The following is a 15863-nucleotide window of genomic DNA, read 5'->3' on the forward strand; positions in this document are numbered from 1 at the left end:
TGCTTGAGGAGTGCAGCTAAAAGGTCAATTTAAATTTAGATATCACTCAGGCCCTTGGACTCAAAGAGGGTGTAATTTCTTGGAAAACTTTCAGCCTCTTGCCAACCTTTTTCTGAGGTATTCTTTTGTCATCACACTTGGTCTCGTCCAGTTTTCTAGTTCCATGTCCTGCACTTAAAACTGCAGCCATTATCGCTTCTTCAAATTCCTTGCTATCAGGCAGAAAATCTGTCCACATCTCACCCTTCATCTCTGGTGTGATGGGTTGCTTGATCTGCGAGTTGACGACATTTTCAGACCTCATCCGCTTAAGCCTCTCTGGTAATAAAGTAGCAGCAATAGGTACGAATGGTGCTGCATCAATGTTGAGTGAATTTTTAACATTAACACTTGGCATGATGATGTTGGAGTTAGTATTTTCATCTACAAATCGTTCTTCAATTTTAGAGAAAGAATTTGTGCAAATTCCGTTCTGCTGATCCTGGCAAGGCTGAGGTTGCCAGACTGCTGAGGAGCACAAGAATGCATCAAATAGCTTGCTCTGCTCCAGCGGATCACCCACCCCCTTCTTCATCATCTCAGATTCAAGATCCTGCAACATTTGTTGGGCTCTCTCATATGCCTTGAGATGAGATGTGACACCTCTTGGGCCTTCGGTTACAGCTGGTTTCACCATCCGAAGGGTTTCTTTCGCCTCGGCTATTCTCCCTTGCTTCATCAAGCAAATGCCTAGATTGCACATTTTGTTGTTATCTGGTCCAAGCAAAAGGGCTCTCCTATAAGCTTCCTCTGCTTCCATATAATTATTCTGCTGCATCAATGCCCACCCCAAGTTTCCCTGTGATAATATTCAAGATTTCAAGTTTTTCTTGCAACCTAAATCACTACATCATCCTATAAATAAACACGTAGTTAACATGTTCAAAACAAAAATTCTAATTCATTATGTGGGTTAGCTCTCAAACTTAAAAAAAAAATTCCACAATTTTTTGTGAGGGCAACGTGGGATATGCAACATTGTGGGCAATATCATATATTGGGATATGTCATATGAACCTCAATTCAATATACAACCTAACACAAACCACATAATTGGACAGAGAGAAGCCCTTTGTCAGTCGCCCCTAACTGTAGAACTAATGCTATATCCCGGAAAAAAAGGCCTGATCACATAAGATTAATAGGTGAAAAATTCAGGGCATGCAACACTTTGACTCTGATTGGCTAATCCAATAGTCGAGGTGCGATATACACACTTAGTCACCCGCGAGGAGTTGCCATTCTCATTTTACTCAGAAAAGAGTGCCAGAAGAGCATTATTACCAGCAATCTAATGGCTTCTTGCTGCACAGAAACCTGGAATTTCTTGCCTTGGGACCTTGCAGTCTTTGTACGCTTGCCACTGAAGGCCATCCCTTGCTGAATTAGATACAATTTGTGCCTCAGAAGTCCTATTTGGTCATCTAGTCTTCCACATCTCTGCACAAACACAGCACAATCAACGTATAAAAATTTAAAAAAAAAACTACAAATTTACTACATTTATGATGCTATTTCAGTACAACCCATGCCAATATAAGTTTCCAAGAGAATAAACCTACCTTGAAAAGGTCTAACAAGATATTGTCAATGGATTCTTGGGCTTGATCTGAACACCGACCCCGCAGTGATTTTATAGCTTCAATGGCTTCTTCTGCCCTATTTTGCTGCTTCATCACAATGGCCATATCTTTTAGAGCACTATCCACTCGATCCCCAGCATTAATTGCAGCCCAAAACAAGGGAATTGCCCTCTCTGGATCCTTGTCCACAAGCTGATCGAATTACATTAAAAAAATGTGTAAATGGAAACATACTGAAACCTAAGATAAATTATTCGATGAAAAAATTTAAGAACATAGGAACCAAAAAAAAAAATATTACTTGAACATTTTTGGCACGGACATAAGGGGTGTCACCAAGTGGAACCTTGTGGATGATGTGGAATGAGTCGGAATTGGTTCGGGAAACACCAAGAGGCTTAGCTGGTGATGGAGGAGCGGATTTTGTTGGTCGGAATCCTGTCGGGGCATTCCACATCTTGTATAATCTTCGGTTTATGCTATATAAAAAATAATAAACAAAAAAAGAGCTGTTGAATAGTGAAAGATTTGCTGATGAGAAATGGGGACACGGTGGAAGCAAAGAGAGGGGAATGAAGGATTTTGAATATGTGGGCAGTTGGAATATTACCGTTTGGGGACTAGCCGTTGTGATATTAATATCACTCTTTACCAGCTTGGTTTAAGATTGGATCGTTCATACCTTTCATCCGATTACAAAACTCTGATTAAAGCAAACCCGTTACGAACTCAAATGCGTCGATCAAATGGATTTAATTTGATGAATCGACCGACTCAATCTGATCATTTTTCCAAAGATTTATAGTAAGACATAATTTTTGGAATTGTGATTTCCTTATATTATCTTGTTTTCATTTGCACATTTGAACTTAAGATAAAATTCATATATGCACAACATTAATTACAAAAACTATAGTAAGACGATCTCATATGTCAATTTGATAATGTCTCGCAAGAGAAATACTCAACAATAATTTAATTCAATTTTTGTGTAAAATGTAATATATTCAATTATTATTATTTTTTTAAAAATACCATTTAAATTTGATATTTTATAACAGAAAATTGCAAATTAGAGACCCTTGGTTACAAAGATTGATCAATAGTGCCTCTTTTCTCATGGAGGAAAGAGAACACCGAGCCAACAGAACAACATTTTTTGAGCGTAAATTTATACATGTAAGAATATAATACCTATGCAAAATTTTTGAGACAAGAAATGAAAAATGTAGCACATCGGCAACGAGTATTAGAGATATAAAGCAACCACCTTTCAGCGCCCATAATGTGTGGTTCTAAAGCAAAGGCGTCAAATACACATGCACATCATATGTCTAAAAGAGTAAGCTTTATAACTGTCAGAATTGTCAAGTTTCTAAGGGCCTGAGTTTGAAGATTCTCCGGCCATCTCACCTGCTCGGGACGGTGATCCTTTCAAAGAAACGGGCACCCCGGAAATTTCCTGAAAAAATTGTACCAAAAGGTTTCAGAGCAATCTTTTTAGTTAGAATCAAGAGCAGGGAACACAAAAGGCCAAAAATTCATGGAGATTTTTCTATCAGGAAAGAGAGAACCACAAATATAGATTTTTGCGGGGCATATTTTAAACAAATAACATATAATTATTTATTTTTTAAAAAAATCATCTAAGATCTGCTACTTATGGATTAATCTAAGGGTAACTCTGAAATATATAATAATAGAGACAACCATAAAAAAAATACAAATTAGAAAATTGAAGAAAAGTTTGCTACATTTGATTGATAATGTGGTCGATCACAAATTCAGATATGTATTTCCTTTGTTTGTGTACTCCCATGTTTCTTCTCCATTAATTATCCACTATTCCCTGTCTTTGTTAAGAGAATTGGAGAAGATAACAAACCTAAAAGCATCTGTTGTTAAAATAAGCAACGCTAGTACCTGGCTTGCAGTAGCTGGTTAATTAGTGCCCTTTACTTCAATTATTTAAGGAACACACACTAAAACACAGCAGGTGTGTCGTGCAGACTAGTTGCAAGGTGCAAGAGCCAAGCAGGCGCAATGAAAAGGCACATATTTATGAATCTCGTCTAACTTGAAACTAAGCACGTCTCTTGTAGGCTACTAATAGCAATTGATCTTTATTTATCCAAGATTATAAAAATATTCCACAACATTCAATATAATTCATAAGAAGGGATAAAAATGAATTGCGCACATTACCTTCATTAGATGTAACCTCAAGTCACACGGTCGAACCTGATGCCCAATACACGCCATAACAAATTTCGAGTACTGAAACAACACATCAGCAGCCGCTTGCTTTTTTTCTTCAATCTGTGAAGATATTTTTTAATCACAGTCAATGATTGCCTGTGAATCCAATTTAAAAGCCAGCGTTTATTTGCTTACGAGATCAAAGTGGCCCCAAAACCATAATCACTAGTAAATTAAACCAGAAAAAATCAAAACCAATTAGGTGACAATCAAATCGATTGAGTTTATCCCCAATTCCAAATCGTGCCCTAAATCACAGCGTGAGGAAAACAACATCCATAATCGAACCTAGAACAATAAATGGACGAATATTTAGTACCTCGAAATCTTTCATCGCAGTAGCTAAAATTTCTCAAATTCTCCAGTCCAAAAACAGATCCGAGTTGAAAATAGAGTGGCGTTGGAACTTGGAAACTGAAAAAACAGAAATACGTATTTGTTATATAAATAAACCATCTTAAACTGTTTCATTCATATTATTATTTAAATTATTATTAATTCATAAAGTCTCAATCAAATAAATAGGTTAAAATTGTTGGTAAAATAGTAAATACAAGTTAGTGAAATAAAAAAATAATAATTTTTTTTATAAATAGCTATGTTTTTATAAATGATTAGTAGAGTCAAGCTCCAACTTTGTTGTCACATAAATAAAATAAAAATACGTTATTGAAACAATTGGATTTACAGTTTGAAAGCTAGGTGCTTCTTGTTTAGCCCTAGAGTTTTCTTATATTTGGAGCCCAGCCCAGCTGCAACAATTGATAACAGCAAAGTTCTTCTGGGAATCTCTGTAAATCGCAAATAAATGGGTTTTTTTTTTATTATTATTATTATTTTTTAAAACATAAATTTCAAAATTTATTCTTTTTCTATTTTCACTTTCATGAATAATTTGTCTCATTCTTATTTTTCCCTTCCTTTACTATTTGTTTATTTATTTACTCTGACTATCTAGTTTCACTTTCATGATCATATTATTAATATGATTATGAAAGTGAAACCAGATAGTAAGAGTAAATAAATAAACAAATAGTAAAATTGCATGTTTGCGTCCTTCTATAATTATTAATATAATTACCTATACGGACTTAATTTTAATTAGTTTCTATCATGAAATATGTTCCCCATTTTCCAATGCTTATGGCCGTGTTGATCGCTAAGAAAAATTTTATATTTATTTTAGTTTGATGTGCACACGTATCGCGTGCGTCAAGACGCTAACATAATATATAAATAAATATATTAATAAAACTAAAACAAATGCTTCTTTACTCTCTCCACTGCCAAAATGCTCATCTACTCATTTTTTGGTTCAATTATCAATCCCACCAAAGGGGGATTGAGGCTCGTTGACGAATCAAGATATAATAAATAATTTTATGTAAATAAACAAACAAAAAAAAGGAATTGATTTTATATAAAATTAGATTAGTTCACTTAAAAAAATAAATATTGTATTGAATGGGTTTGACCCTCCTTTCGAGGAACTTCTTAATTTGAGCAAGATTTGTTTGGTATTAGCAAACTAATGATTCCGTGATGACTCGTTGTTTGTCACTTTGCCTAAGCAGAAATTAACGAGTACAAACTATAAATAAAACAAGACGTGAAAAAATAATTGTAACAGAAAGATACCACAATATCCCATACGGCGCTTCTTCTTATATTATATGATGAAAAAGATGAATATTTGTTAATTATTTTTTATGTCTCATATTATAAACTTTAAAAATGCAATGTTAAGATTCAAATTAAAAAATTAATAAGAAATTTCAGAAATATGATAAGATAATATAAAACCATGATTCGATGTATAAAATATGAATTTGATTTATGATGATTCATGAAAACATTTTAACGACCACTTTGCCAATTAAATAGCATTTATTTCTTTTCACCGAGTGGTGTTCTGTTCATTGTATGTAGACATGAAATTATTGAAGTGTGATGCAGATTAAAATCAATTCGATCTTAATAGAATAATTACTAGCAATTAAATTTGAGTGGTGATTATTTGCGTGCTTGTATTTTTTTTCCCGATTTTTCTATTGTAAAATAAAATAGGTGTAATATGCTTATTTCTTAAAAAAAAATAATAGGGACTACATGATAATTTTGCAATTGAATGATAAAATGTTATAATTGTATTTGATTTATTAATGGCGTTGTTCTGTAAAATTGTCAAATTAACCCGCTACTTGACGAGCTGATTCTTATTTTGATGAGTTGGAAAATTGTCAACTCAACTCTTTTATTTGACAGAACGAAGTGGCCCTCTAATCTGATTTGTGCTAATACTCTAGTAAGTGCGGATTTTGTGTGTTACTTTTGTAAAGTTGGTTTAATTATTGATTACTGATTTGGTGATTAATTTTCATTTTATTTTGGTAAATTAGTGATTAGACTCTTTAATGGGGTTATTTTTTTTTTAAAAAAAATATTATTTTGAATTAGACTCTTTAATGATGCCTTACTCCATTATGGGCACTACACTGTCTATAAAATGACATGAAATTTTAGAACAGAAGCACCATATCAACCTACAAACCCAATAATTTCTCTGCAGTCAAAATTTAATGGATATGAAGAAAAGGTATATTTTTTAGCTTTCAAATGGAAAATAAGTTTCTCGTTTGGATTTTACAAAGTCTTTTTTTTTTTTTTTTTTTTTTTTTTGCATTCGTTTGTGCAGTTCAAATGCAGAGATTGTCACTGTCGATGTGCATGCCGCAAGAAATCTTCTAAATTCAGGCTACCTCTATCTTGATGTCAGGTCAAATTGAATTTAATTACGTTGCCGATATATGTTTGTTTATGAAATTATTTTAATTTTTAGATTTTAAAGGTTGTGACTATCTATGCATTCAAAATGTCAATTTATTTGTGGGTGGTTTTATATTCTTTGTTTTAATAATTAAAAATTTTACCAGGACTGAGGAAGAATTCCAAAATGGTCATGTGGAGAATGCCTTCAACGTTCCTTACATGTTTAGTACCCCAAATGGTTTGTATTTTTTATAATTTATTTTCTCTTATCTTCCTCAGTTTATATATAATATATATGTTATTTGATTGTGAGTTATATTATTTTAAATTCAGGAAGGGTGAAAAATCCGAATTTTATGGATCAAGTTTTGTCCACACATGCCAGGGAAGATCTGCTTCTTGTGGTAAATATCCATCCATATCTATTGATATTCAATACTTAGATGTAAAAAAAAACGTTTCTTTTATAATTAGAGCTTCAGATTACTGTTTGTCTCCATATTATTACATTGGAGTGAAATTTGATGTTAAGAAGTTAAAATTCCAGGGTTGCCAAAGTGGGGTGAGGTCTGTGTATGCCACCACCGATCTTCTTGATGCTGTAAGGACATTAATTTAGTATCAGTTTTTAATTATTTTTTTTCTGTATATTGTTTATTCACTTATAGATATGGTTAATGAATATTTTGTTGGGTATATTATAAAACGTACAATTTATTATATATGCACTGAAATTGTTGTAAAAATTGGACATGAATTGGTGCTTTTCTATTGGTAGGGATTCAAACATGCATATAACATGGGAGGGGGATATATTGAGTGGGTGAAGAGCAGTTTTGAGGCTAAGAAGCCAACAACTTTAAACCCACCCTCTATTCCGGAAGAGCATCCCATCAAGAAGCTAAATATGAACCCTCCTCCCATGGTTCCGAACGAGTCGATCGGGCAGTCTTCTTTGACCGTGAAGATCTGATTACTTGAAAAAATCGACCCAAATGGTGTTCTCCCTTGTGTGAAAGATATATGTAACAATTCGTGCATGCCCGTAAAATAAACTTAGAAATAGTTTAAATAGGGAATCATCCTTCTATCTCAGACACAACGTGTAATATTATTACGAGGGGAAGGTTTAATATTATTACGAGGGGAAGGTTTGAAGTGTTTATTCTAAGATTTTGATTCTTGTAGTTGATTTAATTCGAGTATCTCGCTTATTATTTGGGGGTCGAGTAGTGCAGAAACCAAACTTTCTACTAAGCAATCTCGTAAACAAAAGATTTTACATCATAGACAAATTTTGTGGGGGTAGTATTTAAACCCATTTCAAATAAAAAGTTTTTGAAGTTGATTTTGTGGTATCGGGGAGTGTGAGGTCTAAACTTTGTTTGGTTATGAATATCGAATGTTGATATAATGCGCAGAAAAGATAGAACTGTAATGATTGTATAAAATGTGAGAAAAATATTCATGTATGCCGCGAGAAAAAAGCACAAACTCCATCCATCATGTAAATTTAACCTCAGTCAAATCGCTTGCACCCACACTGAATCATGTAGTTCAAAACTAATAATAAAGTCGACATAAAGAGAATACCACGATGAAAATAGCAAAGTTTAAAGATGACTCCAGTTCAAAGAACTGGTAGGTAAAATAAACTCAGTCTCTCTTCCAAAATGCCCCAGGTTTTCGAAAGAAACTATTTCACGACCTCATGTTTATAATGCCCGAGAACGAGTCAATTAACTGTCCGGCCAAGCAGCTCAGATCATCATTCAGAGTTCGTATGAAGGTATGCACGACGTCGCATTCTTTGGCCGTGGAATGCAACCCATACCAAGTGAGGAATTTCAATCTGAAAGTCCCCGAGATATGGCCCTCGATTTCCAGTTTACGGACGACCTTCACCACGTCTTGGAGGTCATCAGCCACGAACGAAGGCCCATTCTGAAAATTGGATACATCATCAACATCGTTAATTGACATGAGTTCAGGAGGGACAACATTCAGGTCAGGCAAAGAAGAGATGAGGTCGAGCTTATGTGCAGCCTGGAGGGACTTCTCTTTCGGTGAAATTTCAACAGTGGGATCCTTGCAACTGCCACTGCCTTTGTCGGCATCCACACCAGAGGCACCCGCCACAAATTCTTGCTCTTGATTAGAAGCTACTTTATTGTTGTTGAACAAATTCTGACGGATGGATTTAAAGTCCCGAAATGCAGAAGGTTTGGAAACCGCTAACTTCATAGCTGGAAGCATTTGGACAGGGTAGTCCATTCTTTTTTGTTGTTTGGCTACATTCTTATCCCTTGTATCTGAAGATGATCTCTTGGGCGCTTCGTTCTTGGACGATTCCTTGCTGGACTGAGGAAATTCAGCCATTTGACACTCTTGAGTACAATTCTGGCACATAAAGAAACAATTATGCACATAATGCAACAAAAATAAAAGCTTGAATAAATCAGCTCGCATCAACTAAATGCACATGATTGCTTATTTCTGCTTCGATAACTACTAATTCCACAAAAAACTTGGTGCCTGCTTGGGTTTTTACAAGAACTTGGGATTTTATTTCCAGATTTTCTATATCAGTAATTTTCATCAAACTACTATCTATTTTTCATAAAACCTTTGAACTTTACTAGAATATTAGGCAGCAAACAACCATTTTATCATCACTTTTCAGTTCCTAACACAAGCTCATAAATTGCAGAAAACAGCCGCTAGTTGGTACGTTATTCAGAATGTCAATAGATGTCACCTGGCCTACACTACATCTGCATGATAGCATACTATTATTGGCCCAGATTCACTAATCAAATTTCATATAGCAACATTGAATTCACCAACAGTGAAAATTTTTGCTAAATAAATTCCTATAGGATCATCCATCATATTAAAATATATATATATATATATGCGCCACAACGTAAAATGCCATTAGTCCATGGTGAGTCGGTGACACGTTCATGCAACTAATAAGGCACCAGGACAATAAAACATTGATATTTTCCCAGTAATCCATTCATTTCTCGGACATCTTGTCAAAATAAATCATAGACAAATATTCAGGAATGTCACAATCGCAAAGGCATGACTCTCGAAATGACGTATAAGGAGAGAACTTATATTTTAGTGGAAGAGGGATGTATATCCATTGCCCGAGTCATTTAAACAGATCTGTTTCACAATTACCAAAAGCAACTAAACATAAATAAAATCTTAATAACATTGGCAAGCAATTCAACCCAGACACTTGCTTGAAGGAAAAAAGATCTGACACACCATTGCACACTTTTCTCAATACATGTAAATTAATTCAGTGGCTTTTCTTCAAAAATGGAATTGAATCGAGATACTTTACTTGCTAACATATCACATATACAAGTGTATTTCACTCAATTGGGCTTCAATTTTTCGAATAACATAGCATATGAAACCTTAAAAAAACAATACTGCTCCATTCGCATAATATGTTTCTTATGGTGTCTATAGATCATATCAATTTAATAACATAAAGAATATATCATATACATATAGATGCGAGCACACACACATAAAATTACTATCGCCGACAAAACTAAACCACAAATTGGAACATAAGAAATTGATTCTAGTTTTAATCTCTTATCTAGTACGAACAAATAATAATTTTTTTACACAAGAAATAGCCAGTACATCTTACCCCTAAAAAGGATGGTTTGGATCACAAACGCCCTTCCTTCGTTTTTGAATGAAAAAAAATGGAGATATGTGAACCAGAGAACAGAGTAAATAAGAAAAAACTTTTAAAATGTTATAATATAACGTTGACAAAATCTGTGAAAGATTACACAAATTTAGCCCATTAGACAGGATCCAATTCATATGTGTTTTTGGTTCCAAAAAATAATTAATGTGATGTTTATCTTAAATTGATTTCACACTCACCGGCACAAAGAGGGGATTTCCCCTTCAAAGGTAGCCTTCACTAACACAAGAAGGAATAAATTCGTGGAAAATTAAGGATTACAAAAGAAAATCGACATAAAAGGAAAAAAAACCATAACCATACGTGGATTTACTGATTTTACAATAGCATCAACAAAAATAAATAAATATTAATTACAAGTAACATGTCTCGAAGAATAATGTAGGATTACAAAGCCTACCATGCTTGCATCAGTAGATAATACTGTCTCTAGGCCAAAACATGGCTATCAATAACCCAATCCAAATTGAGTAAAGCATATCAGTTGTTAAAATTCCCTTTATATTCAATTCACAAAGTTACATGTGAGTAAAGCTTATGCAAAAATTAGAGCACAAATATTTCTGGACCAAATTGAGGAAAAAGAGGACAGAAATGGAGAAAATGTTCCATAATCCACCACTGAATTACCATTTCATCTAAATGCTTAAAAAACTAGAATTTTCAATCCTCGTGTCTTGCAAAATTCATTAAAAGTTGGATGTTTTAAAGATTAGTTTGGCCAACCATCAAGTTAAATATCATTCTATTAACTTCGACCTTCGTCAGTCTTTTTATTACGTTCAAACACATAGAATAAAGAGAAAAAGGTCCCATTACTTTTCTTCGCACAAACTAGTAATCTAATGCACTGGATGAACTCCAAAAGTTCAATTTATCAAGTCTAGGTTAGTATTATTTTGTTTATCTTTAAATTCACCTTTCAATTTTTCGGCACATAAATCCAAAAGCATAAAGTTGGCGCCCTTTATTCAGAAACATGCATAATAATTGACATGATATAGCATGGCAGTCTAAGCGGCTTAATTTATTGAAGCTATCATAGATTCATAATCAACAATAATGTTTCATTGGCACATGACCAACCAGGAGTTCTTGCTAGTGGTGCATGTGTGCTTTACTATCATGTAAAAAACAATTGATCTAGCTATTATCATTAACTTCGCATACCTTCATGGAATCTTAATTGAAGTAGCATGAAAAGAAAAGCCGCGTTGCAGTGGACAAACTGTCACATCTGCGCGAACAGTGATAACTGAAATCAAGACATAAACAAGAGAAAAAAAACAATAGAAAGAGAGAAACATACAAGATGCGAATTGCATTCCCATCTCCGATTGAATAAATAGACCAATACGGACTTGATAACACCAAAAGAAGCCATGGAATGGCATAGATATCACATCATGTTCATAAAAAGTTTGTATCTCATGCTCGGATGATATTTGCAGACCAAAATAACAAGGTACAAAACATGTCTAGTTCAACGCTTCACACAGAATTACATTGCCTTTGCATTCAATGAAGAATAGATGATCGTGTGGCATTGTGCATGAAAAGGTAAGGAAAACCCATTTTCAGAAATAAACTGCCAAAATATCAGTTGAAATATATACCGAAAGTCCGAAATTGACTCACAAGTTACCCAGTTCTGAATGCCATGGACTCCAATGAGACCTGTGACGAAAAATCAACCACTGGATATCATGGGAATCAAGTAGCTGACTTTTTTACCCTGTTTCACTTTAAAATACTGTTGCTTTTTCATCTTCTTTCAATAAAACCCTGAGAAGTTCAAGAATCACCTTGTCATAGATTTCCTTGTATTAATAAACCCCTCACTTGATTAGCATATTTATCACATAGAAATCTTCTGGCTCCGAGCACTTTGATTTCCAGGGTGCCTACAAGTTTCAAGCTGTAATTCATATCATATTATCAATGGAAAATGAGGAAGTGCAATCAGGAAAAACGTTCAGCTTATCCTTCAAATAAACAACATATTAATTAAACTTTTGGATGTTGATCAACAATGGAAGCAGTGCTCATTCATTGCAAAGATATATTCAGCTTCATAAAAGCCCCTAGTCTCATTGATGCTGCATGTCAAAAACATTTTAATGTATTTTCAGCTTAGCTAAAACCTTTTATCGTTTTCCATAAAAAAACTATTATCTTTTTATTTCCAAAATTGAACCCAAAAAATTTTTATTTCCAAAATTGAACTCCCAAAAAATTATAACCTTTTATCCACAATTTTTAGTGCTATATCCTACTGTGCTCTTTGGACGCATAATGGTCTTCTTGTAAAGTGATCACCCATCTGCTTTTAGTGAAACTTTGCGTCAAAGAAAAACACATTCATTTTGCTGACAAATGAATGGTGATGCACAATTATATCAATCCACAGGGTAAATATACTGGAGATTCACATTCCCTAAAAAATGATGCAATAAACTTAAAACATGAAATGTTTGAAAGTTTGATACAAAAGAAGGAAAGAACAAACCATACTAGTAAGTCAATGATGAATGAAAACACAAAACAAAATGGGTTTAAGTTCGTGCATAAAAGTAAAGAGGAAACCATGAATTAGGTTTTAGGCTGGAAGTCCGAGATGACAGTCATGTAAAACTACCTTAAGCTCTACACCAAAGATTTTTAGGTAAAGTCCACCAATTCATATTTCAGCCTCGGAAATTAACATTGTTACCTCTAAGACTCCCGATTCCCACAATACACCATTTTGAGCATCTTTCATCAGTATTTCAAAGAATGGACCTTTGGTACATGGACCGGACTTTAATTGGCATGTAATGTGAGTACAGGTAATATGCGCTCGGCGACCAAATAATAGCTCTCGGCCAGCCAAAGGCCATCCCAAAAGCTTAGTTGATTATCTAAGAGAAGATCTTAGGTTTAGCTGCCACCCAACAGTAACAGAAGTGTGAAGTAAAAGGATCGAGGCAAGTTTAGTCCCCTCCATTGAAGAAGATGATACCATTTGTTTAAAATTTTGACATCTAAAGTTCTCACCATGGATTATCATATATGCAGTGTGAGTTACCAAATATTTTCTTCACTGAAATTTACAAGACGGAAAATCGAATGAAACAATCAATTGACACTTCAATGGAGGTACCGATGTAATAAACTTTGCAAATTAAACCAAAAGGACATATAATTAAAAAACAAAAAATGAAAAGCATGAGCATCATGAAGCAGCATGTGTATAGGGATGGACTGAATCCGTGGCGGCTAAAAAAGAGGACCGGTCTGACACAGCCATCGTAAATTTCATTATTTCGTCGATAGAACTGCCACCAACTGATTGTTGGTGCTTGGGGAAAGTGGACAGAGCTGCGTGTATAGTAATTACTTTATTTTTAATTGATAATTGTGGGTGAATTGATAAATATTTGAATCTGTTTTATTACAAATTACAAACCATTAACGTGTCATATATGTGTACATCGTTTCAATTTTTCTAATAATTATCATATCTTGTATACATATCGTATTTGTGTTCCAAATATCCATAACGGTGCATCAATTAATCTTTGATCAAAATATATGCACTTTAAATTTAATATTAAGATGACATATCTGTCAAGTTATCATTCATCATAATTTAAATAAATAAACGAAATAAAGATCGAGCATTGAAGTAGCCTATCGAAATGTGATGTGTCTACACAGGTTTCCACCTCGTACTTTTTAGGGTCTCTTGAGAGAGCAACAATATAGTGATTTAGATGTAGATAAACTTCTAACGTATTTCAGATCTAATTGGTGTTCCATTCAACAAACCCAAATAAATGAATCTCAAAGAAAACATTAATTGGCAGCAAACCATTTGCAATGCAAGAAAGGATGGGAACTACAACCTGATGCAGAATAGCGATAGCAAACAGGTATAAAGCAATGATAGTAAATAATCATCTCATCCATACTATTCCACACAGAATATAGTACGTCACCAATAAAATTCTAAACATGGAAACCACCTTAAAAACTCGCAAACTGGTACATTGATGAAAGATTTTAGCCATGTCCAGAATATAGTCAATAATGCAACAAGCACTCAAGGATGCGAGGCAAACTAAAACATAGTATTCCTAAAATCTAGATATACGAAGAAAATGATTCCACATAGCATACAATATGTACTTATCAATCAATGATGCAATAAAATAAAACAAAAACTATTGGTTTAAAAGTAGATATGAATAACTTATGCATCACAGATTATCTTATATTAAAAAAAGATGATAAAAAAACTCATAAAGTTAAGTGCAGAGAAAGGGCTGCCTTGGCTAGCACAGAGAAATAAGAGATGAAGAGGTAGGTGACATATACATGAATGAGACATTGGCATCCACTATATACTGTAAAATTTCCAAGTTTTCCTTCCCAAAATATAGAAGGAAATCAAATGGGGATATGCCACAGAATCCTCGAGGGAATGTATATTTTAATGTCATGAAAATGTAGAGTTGAGGTGATGCCGTGTTGGGAACAAATGAAGTGTGCACGGAGTATGTCAATTGAATTATATCATAAAAAAATCACAGAACTTAGTCATCAATTCCACTCCTAAAAAATCTTACAGCACCAGCTTCATAGAAACAATATACACCAATATTATCGTATTCAAGTCCATAAAAACAAAAATGGCCGATAATAAACAGAGTAACCATTTATATCCAAGTAAAGCATCACCTCAAATAGCAATTTTCAGTCAAACAGAGAATAAACTATCCGTAGGCAGCTGAAAATCAACGTTAAAAAATAATTGGTTCAATCAGTTTCTTAGACCACAACAACCAAATAAAAATAATCATCAAGGGCAACAACAAAACAGAGCCTAAAGCCTATAGGGTACTCCAAACATTTAAATGCGCAGGATGGTAAGATGCCAAGAGCAAGAAGTGAGTAAGACGACAACCAAGAAAGAACAATATTTCCAATTGTATACCAACCGATTCAAAGAAATTCCCATTATCAATGAGTTCATAGCATAGCTGCCAACCAAAATTAACCAAACATCACTCTATCAGGATATAAGTGTATAACCCAGGATGTTAAATAGTTCAAAGAAATAACAAAACCGGAGCCAAAAAGAAGAAAGAAAAGTCACAACACATCATCCGCGAGCCGGTTCCGTGAATTCCTAGCAAAATGTCCAGACTCCCCGCAGTTGAATCACTTCCCTCCGATGACGCCGCTGCGTCGGCCTCCAAACCTCCCAAAACCACCACCTCCACGACTGCTTCCACCACCATACAGTTCCTCGCCATATGCCCCCGCTCACCACAAGCAAAACAAGCTGCACTATTTCCTCCTCCGCGACGGCTAGCACTTGGACACTCCCTCGCCAGATGCCCATACCCTCCGCAGTTATAGCATTCTCTCTGCCGATTCTGCCGATGCAATCCCTAGCCATATGCCCAAACTCGCCGCAA

At 34.4% G+C, this 15863-nt stretch overlaps 3 protein-coding genes and 1 long non-coding RNA gene across 16 annotated transcripts; 1 reads left to right on the forward strand and 3 right to left on the reverse strand.

Moving 5' to 3' along the window:
• Nucleotides 1-28: 28 nt before the first annotated feature.
• Nucleotides 29-2463, reverse strand: LOC140821902 (protein POLLENLESS 3-LIKE 2-like). 2 transcript variants are annotated; one of them, XM_073182576.1, is made up of 5 exons: nt 2233-2463; nt 1924-2101; nt 1602-1814; nt 1324-1479; nt 29-838 (listed from the first exon to the last, which is right to left on the reverse strand). In XM_073182576.1, exons 2-5 carry the CDS (start codon nt 2077-2079, stop codon nt 47-49), a joined length of 1317 nt encoding a protein of 438 aa, XP_073038677.1. In that variant the 5' UTR covers nt 2080-2101; nt 2233-2463; the 3' UTR covers nt 29-46. The 2 variants fall into 2 exon arrangements, with proteins under 2 accessions (XP_073038677.1, XP_073038678.1); XM_073182577.1 differs by lacking the exon at nt 2233-2463 and having other exon boundaries at nt 1924-2209.
• Nucleotides 2464-3091: 628 nt separating this feature from the next.
• On the reverse strand, nt 3092-4329 carry LOC140821904 (uncharacterized). 2 transcript variants are annotated; one of them, XR_012115856.1, is made up of 3 exons: nt 4201-4329; nt 3828-3941; nt 3092-3725 (listed from the first exon to the last, which is right to left on the reverse strand). It is a non-coding gene; the product is annotated as an uncharacterized lncRNA (long non-coding RNA). The 2 variants fall into 2 exon arrangements; XR_012115857.1 differs by lacking the exon at nt 3092-3725 and having other exon boundaries at nt 3827-3941.
• A 2018-nt stretch (nt 4330-6347) lies between these two features.
• On the forward strand, nt 6348-7777 carry LOC140821969 (thiosulfate sulfurtransferase 18-like). Its single transcript, XM_073182672.1, has 6 exons — nt 6348-6477; nt 6577-6657; nt 6815-6888; nt 6984-7054; nt 7198-7251; nt 7429-7777. Exons 1-6 carry the CDS (start codon nt 6461-6463, stop codon nt 7621-7623), a joined length of 492 nt encoding a protein of 163 aa, XP_073038773.1. The 5' UTR covers nt 6348-6460; the 3' UTR covers nt 7624-7777.
• Nucleotides 7778-8142: 365 nt separating this feature from the next.
• On the reverse strand, nt 8143-15576 carry LOC140821967 (uncharacterized). 11 transcript variants are annotated; one of them, XM_073182667.1, is made up of 4 exons: nt 13112-15576; nt 12204-12302; nt 11569-12075; nt 8143-9050 (listed from the first exon to the last, which is right to left on the reverse strand). In XM_073182667.1, exons 3-4 carry the CDS (start codon nt 11572-11574, stop codon nt 8352-8354), a joined length of 705 nt encoding a protein of 234 aa, XP_073038768.1. In that variant the 5' UTR covers nt 11575-12075; nt 12204-12302; nt 13112-15576; the 3' UTR covers nt 8143-8351. The 11 variants fall into 11 exon arrangements, with proteins under 11 accessions (XP_073038768.1, XP_073038764.1, XP_073038765.1 ...); XM_073182663.1 differs by having other exon boundaries at nt 11569-11635; nt 12037-12075; nt 12204-15576; XM_073182664.1 differs by having other exon boundaries at nt 11569-11653; nt 12037-12075; nt 12204-15576.
• Between the last annotated feature and the right edge of the window lie 287 nt (nt 15577-15863).

The sequence above is a fragment of the Primulina eburnea genome, unplaced genomic scaffold, assembly GCF_022965805.1.
Source record: "Primulina eburnea isolate SZY01 unplaced genomic scaffold, ASM2296580v1 ctg739_ERROPOS11973397, whole genome shotgun sequence".
NCBI classification, from domain to species: domain Eukaryota; kingdom Viridiplantae; phylum Streptophyta; class Magnoliopsida; order Lamiales; family Gesneriaceae; genus Primulina; species Primulina eburnea.

Coding starts and splice junctions, on each gene's coding strand:
- LOC140821902 (XM_073182576.1), bottom strand. CDS start 2,079: ATGTGGAATGCCCCGACAGGATTCCGACCAACAAAATCCGCTCCTCCA. Junction 1,815..1,923: donor TCCGTGCCAAAAATGTTCAA/GTAATATTTTTT, acceptor TAATTCGATCAG/CTTGTGGACAAGGATCCAGA. Junction 1,480..1,601: donor TCTTGTTAGACCTTTTCAAG/GTAGGTTTATTC, acceptor GTGTTTGTGCAG/AGATGTGGAAGACTAGATGA.
- LOC140821969 (XM_073182672.1), top strand. Junction 7,055..7,197: donor GGGAAGATCTGCTTCTTGTG/GTAAATATCCAT, acceptor TTAAAATTCCAG/GGTTGCCAAAGTGGGGTGAG. Junction 7,252..7,428: donor CCACCGATCTTCTTGATGCT/GTAAGGACATTA, acceptor TTCTATTGGTAG/GGATTCAAACATGCATATAA.